Source organism: Pinus tabuliformis, chromosome 6 (genome assembly GCF_031772625.1).
Source record: "Pinus tabuliformis cultivar Carrire ecotype Pingquan chromosome 6, CPIR1, whole genome shotgun sequence".
Classification (NCBI taxonomy): Eukaryota; Viridiplantae; Streptophyta; class Pinopsida; order Pinales; family Pinaceae; genus Pinus; species Pinus tabuliformis.
Window position 1 is genome coordinate 1,756,084,030 of NC_142292.1, and position 10,476 is coordinate 1,756,094,505.

The 10,476-nt window shown below is 35.8% G+C and overlaps 1 protein-coding gene across 1 annotated transcript in view; it reads right to left on the bottom strand.

The window, feature by feature from the left end:
- The window catches only part of LOC149265954 (protein SUPPRESSOR OF GENE SILENCING 3 homolog), an 84,706-nt gene extending 75,922 nt beyond the window's left edge, over positions 1-8,784 (bottom strand). Inside the window, exon 1 of the mRNA XM_089429891.1 lies at positions 7,326-8,784. Within this exon, the coding sequence (XP_089286017.1) occupies positions 7,326-8,432 (1,107 nt within the window). The 5' untranslated portion in view covers positions 8,433-8,784. The remainder of the gene's footprint in view (positions 1-7,325) is intronic.
- Positions 8,785-10,476: the final 1,692 nt, after the last annotated feature.

Genomic DNA, 10,476 nt, shown 5'->3' on the forward strand with positions numbered 1-10,476 from the left:
GTGTGGGCCCTTATACCTGGGCGTGTTTCTCGCAGGACATTGGGCAGAATTTACTTTTCTGGGATTCGGGTACTGCAGTATTCCTAAGCGAGGAGTAAAACTCCTTTCAGAGTAACAACAAATTAATTAATATATAAAAAGAAACAACAACAGCAAAAAAAAAAAGGAAGTCTAAGACCCTCCTAGGATGCTTATAGGAGACTTAGCCATAAGAATCAGGTCGACGAGTTGAGAAAGGTGGTACCATTCACTTATTAGCGTCAAAATTTTGGGTGGTCCCAAATTTTATTTATTTTTTTCGTAGTAACGATAAGTGCACCGGATCGGTGCATGGTACAATGAGATTATCAAGGACAATATTTACAAATGGCATATCTAGGTCACTTGGACCACACCTCCAAGGGGGTTGAAGCCTAATATGGCCTTTTATGTAGAGCATTCCAGGGAGCTAATGGATGGCCTAATCCTTAGGCCTCTTTATATACTCTAGCATTAAATGTATGGACTCAAGATCCCCTTAGGCTAGTTCCAAGTGGGCTCTCATCAACATCAAGTGTACATTGAACACCAAATTCCAAGCAAGGATAGAGTATGTTATTATTGCCACAAACAAGGACACTAGACTAAGGAGCACTTTGTATTCAGATGCCCTTGATATTGTGAAATTCACATATCTTTCTATTGTTCTTCATAGAGTCACACAACTCCCTCTTCATGTTCTTTTGGTATCTATATCAGAGATTCCAAGCATTATATATGGGAGAGCCCCCAAGATTTATGTCTCTCATCCTTCAACTACGCGTAAGCCAAACACTACTCATAGAATCACGTCTTTCTTCCTAGTAATCCTAGCAAACACCACACATCTTTTTTTCGTGGACAAGGGCACCAAGAGGCAATGGAATAATAATACCATTCCAACTCCTAAATCCCTCAAAAACTAAGTGGTTTGACTCTTGCTAATGATTTCCCTACAAAGCTACCAACTTAGTCATCAAGACAACTTACAACAAACTAACAAAAAGTACACTTCCTCTAGATCCCAACAATAGGAGACCTCTCCTACACAAAGAGGCAATCCTCAAACCAATATTCTATCTAAAGTAGTGACAAGCATCCCTATTAGGGTGACACCAACTCACCCTTGTCCATGCTCCCAAGCAAGCACCTAGGGAATGCATTCCTCAAACACTCTCAAACGAGAGCAATTTTGGAAACACACTCACTAGCTGCCCTACTCCTAGCTACTCCCAACCCACTCCCTTCACAATCCTATTATGTTCCCTTAATGATGCACAACACACTCCCTATATTGTCCAAGAAGCTTCCTCGTAGAAATGAAAAGGGAGTTTATTCTTCCTTTTATTTTGAATTATGAAGGCCCATGGGTGGGTCCCACAAGTTAGGGTAGAGACATGCATGTAAAATAGGCCTTCTCCATCACTCTCTCCATTCATCTTTGATTAGGGTATTTAGGTTTAGAGTGGGAAACTTGGGCTTCTTGCTAATTTTTGAGAAAGAGAAATTTGTGATAGCTTAGAGGATAGATCAAAGACTATCACAGTCACATTTCACTGTTGCTAATAATTAAAGAGTTGAAGATGTAAGCCAAAATCCTAATCTTTGTAGTCCTTTGAATTTTTGTGTTGTTAGTTTGTGGATTAGTTCTCTTGTTCTAATGTTCACCATCCCTTGTCCCCCATGCCATAGTAGGTTTTTCATAAAGAAAATGTTGTTCTTCATGTGATATATGCTTCTACTTTTGTTCTCATGGTGTTGGTGAGGAATAGGCATGAAGGGGAAGCATAACTCTTTAGTCATATTAATGGATAACCTATTACATTCCATAAATTCATGGTTGATTTCGTATCATATTATTATGATTTAAAATTTTGTAAGTATGTAATTTACTAGAGGTTAATGCTCTAATGATTAGTCATTAATATATTATTGATGACACTACTAACTTCACAATAATGGAGTATCCATCTCCAAGTAGAACAAATATGCATGTTTTCGTATTTTCTACAATTAATTTATCATTCTGCATATCTTTTTAAATATACGCATTATAATATATAAAATATAAATTATATAAAAAGACTAGGGATAATTTATATCCATGGTCCTAAGTTTCTTCTCTCCAACCACGAATGGTGGGAGAGCCATTGGACAACGGATTCTTCAAAGGAGGAGAGCCCCTCGTCTCCTTCCGCAAGTGACATGCATTTTGAGCCCTTGCACTGTTTTATTTCTATCCTCTCCCGGAGCATTGTATTCCTCTCTAACTTTGAGCCATTAGTATTGCCTTAGTATTATTAATATTGCCTTAGTATTCAATTTTATAGGGGTGGCTTTAGCATTTATAGGAGTGGCTTTAGCACTCACACTTTGTTAATACATCTGACCAAGTTTGTTAATACATCTGACCAAGTTTTGGTCCTTTGTTAGACATTTATAAACTTATCTTCTCTGATCTATACCAGAATGCTTCCAAATCACCCTTTTTTGGGCTTAAAAATACTCTATATAGTCAATCCATCTTCTAGCTATTTATTGTCTATTTTAGAACATGTATGGGTTAGAAATACTTTATATAGCCAGTCCATCTTTTAGTTATTTATATCCTATTTTAGAACATGTATGGTGGGAGTGTCAAGGAATGCAATGAAGCATCTGGGGAATGTCCAATAAGCAAGTATTTTTTTCCTTCGGGTGGGAGCATGCTTTGTGGAGCATTCTCGAAAGGAATTTGTTTCAAAAGTGGGTACACAACATTATAATGGGTCTTTTGTATTATTGTGTTTTGATGATGTTAATAATAAGCATTTTTTATAGTCCAATGTGAAGAGATATGTAATTCTTTCTATACTTAAATGAAGTTAGTATGTGACATTCAAATAATGATGAAAATATTTCAAAGTCAATCATAAATAAAATATTTCAATGTCTTAAATAAAACATTTTTATATCAATATAATAAATATAATGATGATGATGGTTCACACCCACTAAGATCAATTTGGTATATCAAACCTTAGGAAAAGTAAGGAAATTACCTGGGTTTCTTTCGAATTCTATTTTATGTGTTCAAAAAGCTTTATGAGAAGTGCTCTGAAATCACCATAGTTTTGATAAATGAAAATGTCAAATATTTTGAAATTGTTATTTAATGTGAGTGCACTGCTCAATATGAGGGAGATGTGTAATTCTTTCCACACTCAACATGGAATTGACACATGGCATGTGTGTGTGGGGGTAATTCCTTCCTTGCTCAAGACAGAGTTGACACATGACATACATACATACATACATACATATAAATCAACCTATATCCATCTTAACTTTGTATCTATTATGACTGAAGAGGGATCAATTCTCTAGAGGTGAAAAAAAAAATTGAAAAAACTTGAGGAAAAGTTTCAACTATGAGGGATTTGATTGCTTTTGGTGCATAATAGATCTGGTATTAAGAAGTATCTTGGTTAAAACAATATAATGGTGTGTTACTCCATAAGAGAGAAGTGGTATTCCTTCCATACAACATGGAATTCATACATCGTGCGCATGCACACGCACACATAAAAACATTAAGAACCAGCGTAGATTAATGTTATTAGAATTGGACTAGTCGTCAAAAAGGTCAATGTCAAAAATGTGAACTGGACTAAAACAAGGAAAAACAGACCAAAAAACTAATCGACCAAAAATACATGAAAAAAATATACACACATACACAAACTATTATACACAAATAGGCAAGGTTTGTCGTGTATATAGCAAGTGGAGCATATAACCAAAATATGCACCAAATGCAACCCATCTCTAAAGCAAAAATATAGCAACAAAGAGGCTCTAAATGGTCTCTAGAGTTCAAAAAAATCATGCTACAACAAATAATTACATCTCATCAAAATCATACCTATATTGGGATCCTCATCATAAATATCACCCTCTAAGAATTAAAATAAGATAGAAAAAGCTTAAAATGCCAAATCAGTGATTTTGCTTGAGTGAAGGGTACATTTTTACTAGGGTCATGTGAGAAGAGTTCAACAACCAATGCCACCGACATCTAGGTACATAAAGAGCTCAGTGCTCTTGATTAAATGCCAATTCCATACCCTCATATATGACAAAATCCAATGGAAACACTGCAATACTGTCAATCTTGAAATCCTTGAAAATTGTTAAGTCTATTGATTTTGAATGAGATCTAAAATTTAATTTGACCATATAAATGAGGTTGGAACCATTATCAAGCATCCTAAAGCAATTAATGGTAATGTTAAAAATTTAAGTAAAATGAAATCTGTCATTTTACTTAAGAATTTAATATTACCATCAATTATTAGGTTGATTTAAACAAAAGGTGAGGATCTCCTTAAATAGTGTTCAGAGGGCCCTAGGGTCAAGTATTACACTTGTAAATAACCTAATGTATTGCTTTAAAAAAATGTTTGGTGGCCCTAGCTGCATTGTACAACATTGTATGGAGCCAACTATTACACTTGCAAATAACATAATGTATTGCTTTAAAAAAATGTTTGGTGGCCCTAGCTGCATTGTACAACATTGTATAGAACCAACCAAGTTGGTGCTTTAAGGCCTATTACATATCAAAATAGACAAGAACAAGCCAAAATCACCCAACTAAATTGGATTTCTCTCCAAATTAAGCAAACCAACTGTTTTCAGTCCAATTTCAATAACACTAGCATAGATCCATCTTATAGCTCTAAATCTATCATGCATCTTATAGGAAAGGTTTGCACTTTTGATGCATGATAGTTTGAAAATTAAAATGGATCTTGGTTAAAACATTTCAATGGTGCATTGCTTAGTATGAAGGAGATTGGTAATTATTTCCTTCCTCGACATGGAGTTGACACACTCACACATATTAAAACCCAACATAGATCCTTCTTAACTCCACCTCTATCATGGGACAAGAGGGATCAAGTGCCTAAAAGTGAAAAAAAAAAAAAAAAATGAAAAATTCTGAAGAAACGTTTACACCTCTAGAAATTTGATCCCTCTATGTACATAATAAATACAAAGTTAAAACTTAATAGATACAAAATTAAAATTTAATATAGATCTGTATTAATTACAAAACAAGATAGAGCTAATGCCTTTGATAAGAATGAAAAAATAAATTAACAACAAATACATACTATCTTAAATTCCAATCACCCTATCATTCATCTGTCTCTATACATGATAAATAGAAAATTAATATAAATCTAAACAACAATATAATTGCAAATAACTGCGGCCTTTAATAAGAATGAAAGAACAAAGAACAAATTAACAACAAACACATACTATCTTAAGCTCCATTTTCTTCGCCCAACCTTCAAATGTTAAGTGTCACAGTCATCATATCATAGTTTAGTACGCAAAGAACAGATTAAACGTTGGTAGCATACTTAGTTTAACGCTAGGCCAGCCCGTCCTTGACTGGCATGATATTCACGAAAGGACTATCACTATAAAATACTTTCCGCGTTCAGAAAGGTAAAGTAACCAAAAAAAAATATCTTATAACATGTCGAGCTTCTCGATCCGTCAAAATTCCTGGGGCAGTAGAAAGAATTACGATCCCCATTCCACTTAGAATTTTTGGAATTTCTCGATAATTAGAATAAATTCTTAAATTAAGTAAAATTGAGAAGCAGAAATTATTAAACAGGGACACTTTCCTAAAGTGATTTTGTGATTAGACATTTTGACACGGAAATTTTAATAAAAGCAAATGATGATGGTGATTCCGAATATCATATACCCATGTAGGTGTAGTTTTATTTTATTTTTATTTTGATCCCCATTCCACTTTAGAATTTTTGGAATTTCTCGATAATTAGAATAAATTCTTAAATTAAGTAAAATTGAGGAGCAGAAATTATTAAACAGGGACACTTTCCTAAAGTGATTTTGTGATTAGACATTTTGACACGGAAATTTTAATAAAAGCAAATGATATGGTGATTCCGAATATCATATACCTATGTAGATATAGTTTTATTTTATTTTTATTTTTTTTAATTTAATGATAAAAAAATTTATGGGATTGTTTTTTCTGTTATTTAAAATATATTTTTAAATATATAAATAGATCTAATATTTTGAGAAATTTGTAAGACATTCAAATTATATAAATTATACCATTTAAATTTTCTATTCTAAAAATATTTCAAACGGGGACAAAATAAAAAATAAAATCTCTTAATTAAAAAAAAAACCTAACATATGCATTAAAATTTAAAAATCATGTACACCGTGGACTTCAAACTATTTGAGTTTGTTTTACTAAATTGTTTAGGATCAAATTTATTTTTTTGAACACCTATCGCAGTGGACCTGTAGCTTGCACAGTTATCCCTGCTCACTTAGGCTTTACTTGAGATTTGTAACCGTGTCAACATAAAACTATTCTGTAGCTTGCAGTGTTGTCTCTGCTCACTTAGGCTTACTTGAGATTTGTAACCGTGTCAACATAAAACTATTTTATATCCCGCATTTTGTTAAAAACTTTAACAAAGTATCGCTTTGGCTCAAAGGCCAACTTTGTTTATCCATTGGCCAAATAGAATCTGACACAACTTCCCCTTAGACATTATATTTAACAGATGCAGACTCCCAAAAACAACATAGCCAATCTTTGTTTGCTGCGTATTTAAAGAAACCTGTTAGTTAAAATCACCCTTTGGTCACTTATATAGTAAAAAGCACACCATGGTCTTGGATTTCCACAGCTTTAACCATGTAATGTGATGAACTCTAAATGGAATACAACTTACCAGGCACGCATCAAAACTATTATTAGCTATCTTTATCAACTAAAAGATTCTTTGAAATATCTAGAACTGACCCAGTTTACTTTTGCAAAACGAAAATCACAGTAAGTTAGCTTACTTTCTTTCTAAATACAGTCCGCGCTACTGGAATCAGGACATGAGTATCCATACTCCAAGACAAAATTCTCAAAACCTAAATTTTACCCTGAAAGGCTAAAAGAAAAAATCAACATGGTACTACTTGGTTACGCCTCTGAACTCGGTTTAAATTCAAGACTACTTCCCGGGCATACTTAATTGAGTTCTCAATTTAAATTCTGAGTTGCAGTCCAGGTCAGGAGCAAACACATCAGGAATTTCATGTAAATGAAGGAGCCAAAAATAATTACAGTATATGGACAGATTGTAGAACCATTATCTACGTCTTCTATTAACAATCAAAAACATGATAGTATGAAGTTTCTATGACATTCCAAATCTGTCAGTGTGTCTGGAACATACAAATCTGAAGCTTATAGTACATACCTGTTCATTTTCATCTTGATCAAGGAGCGTGTTCTGAATTATAACCATAGGAGGCCAAACAATTTCCTGATCGTTTACCGTCTCCCGCAAGCCCTTCCACTTGCCAAACATTTCCTCGGAAATTACACATGCAGCTCCCCGCCTCCTCAACTCTTCTTCCAGTACGTCTGCAAGTTTGCGGTGCACCTTTACCCTCTTTGTTCTGATAGTTTTGGCATGGGCTAAAATAGGTTGCATACCCCTATACCAATCGATTGCCCCAACACCGCCTCTACATGCTGGGCAATGCCACTGCCTCTCCGGATCATTCACTTCCTCAAGACTCAAGTTATTCAAGGATTCAAAAAAATTACTGAACCATTTATTCTTCTTCCGAGTCTCATGGCTCGCATCACTCCCTTCAGAATCGCAGTCATCGCTGTCCATGAATTCCTCATCGCTGTCGAGATTATCAATCTCTGCATCGCCATCACTGGACTGATAGCCAGCTCCAGTTTCATGCAACGGTTCCCCTGATTGCTCAAAAGGAAGAAGTTTAGATAACATCTTACTTCTCAGTTCAGAACTCTCTTCATCAGCATTTACACCCCCATGTCCAGCAACTTTCCCAGGAGCTGGTGATGCCGTCGGAGAATTCAATCTCGTGTTGCCGCCGCCATTGTGGCTTCGCCATTGCCAACCATTGGCCAGTGGAGCAGGGACTACAACATCCTGCCTGCTCATATTTTCAACAGCAGACTCTGACCTTTCGGGCTTCCAACTGTTCTTGACTTCATGACCCCAGCCGCCAGCATTCCTGGCTGTACTGGTCTTATTTTCTTGGTTTCCATTCCTCTGTTGAGGTTTCCCTGACTCCTTCCATCCCCGTTCCTTATAAACCTGATCTTGACCACCACTAGGGTTTGCCCAGCGGCCAGGCTTCTCACCTTCCACATTGTGAGATCCTCTCCCCTTCCAAGCTCCGATTCCCGGCTTGTTGGGGACGTAAGCACCACCCCTTGGCCGGTTTGCTGCTGCAGTTGGAGGGGCCTGGTTCTTGCCCTTGCGAGAGAAGGCCGCTTCCCAGCCTTCATCACTTTTCTGAGAAGATGAATCACCTCTCCACATTCTTATTGCCACTTACCTCACAGAAACCCCAGCCACCAAAAACTTCGAGTCCTCAAAATGAAAGAGCAAATGCTACCTTCTCTCCGGCACACACATACGCAAAGCTTTAAATAAGAGGATTGTCCAAATTATTCACAATTTCTTACACCTTCAGGCGTCAGATCGAATCTGGCCACGGCCCTGACGGGCCTAGAAAGATACGCGTCCACGACAATCGCGGGAGTGCTTTCCGACTGTAAAGAAAGATCTCGGTCCCTTTTTCGTCACAAAGATGCCTCTAAGTTACGCATATAAACTTATTCTCTCGTCCCTATGAATTTCTGTAAAAACAACCGAAGCGAAAATTCGTCGCAAGTTCGCAGATTGTACGAGATTCACTTTATGGAAAGCCTGTAAAAAATTACGACAAATTTACAGTCAACCGCGTCCTATTTTGTGTGGGAAGTGTCAAAGAATAAGTTAACCATGCACGTGCCCCACGACAAAACATCAAATCAGTCTCATTCACTCTCTGTCTTTCTGAACAGAGTCCACTCAAATAATCGGAATTTCGAATAGCTTTAGGTAAAACTAATGCACGGGACGAATATTAAATAATAATCACCATTGGGGCATCTTATTAGTCACATCATTATCGTAAGAGTAGAAACAACCAGATAAAATCCATTCTGCATTAGTACTATTGAAGTTAATGGTTCAGTGATTTCAGAAATAACCTCTGCTAACGTTTCTTGTTTCACTGTTTCAGAAAGAGTCGAAACAACCCAAGAAACTCCATTCATTCTAATTTATTACTATTGAACTTAATGGCTCAGCAATTTGTAAATGAAATTTGTTAAGCATGGAAGAGTAACTAATGAGTCGATGGTGGAATATCACAGTCATTCAATATTTTGCAATTTTTTACTTAAATCTACACAGACGGGCAATAAAGCGGCAATATATTATCACAGTCATTCAATATTTTGCAATTTTTTCCCTAAGCTACAAAGACTGGCAATAAAGCGGCAATATATTTTCCGGCACTGTTCCAGAGTGAGCACTAAGTCAACAGTGAACATGGTGGCAGATTCTTAGAGAATCGGTAAATAGCGAGCAGCAATATATTTTCTGCCACTGTTCCACACTGAACGTTAAATCAGCCGTAGACATAATGACAAATTCTTAGGGGATCAAGAAAGAAGCTTCACAACGAATATAATTGCAAATTCTTTAGTGAAACCCGTAAATTTTGCCTCGTAAGCTTCTAAATCCCATTCAATTTCCAACGAGAATCTCGCGAACATTCTGGCCATGGTTGAATGCAGCTAGCGAAGATTAAGCGGTGTCTTGGTTTTATAAAACCCCTGTACCTTTGATGGCAATTTCTCAATGCTGTCAGGTACTGTGTGTCAGCCCGGTGAAAAATATGAATAATTTCTTGGTTGGTTTTAATTTTTACATCCATGACCAGTGATTCCAAGATCAAATGGAACATGTATCTATATACTAGCACTTGTAAATAGAGGTGTGAAAGAACATAGAGGGAATGTGGAAAGCAGTAATGAATTGAATTTAGGATATTTGTTTTTAGAAAGAAATTGAAGGAACTGAGCTTTTTAAGTTGTGTAGACTATATTTATAATGGAAGACAATAATGCATAAGCAAAAGAAATATATCCTTAAAAATTTTATTGTATATGTATCTCAAACAACCTAAACTACAAAAATATGAATATTGTAAAAGATTGATATATGAATAAAATTTATTTTCTAGTTGTCTTGCTTTCACAATATTTAGAATCAAAATTACCAATCTTGTAGAAATTATGAAATTGAAATCACTGGAGCCCCAATGAGAGCGATGACTAAATGATGAAAGATTAGCCGAGTAAAAAAGTTGTCATACTTGAAAAGTGTCGAAAAAGTCTGGCTAAAATCATTTGGAGAGAAAAAGGCATGACCACTCTCATAACTATGTCCCAAACCTTATTTTATGTATCTATATACTAGCAATTGCACACATAGGTGTAAAAGAATACCAATAGAGGGAATGTGGAAAGTA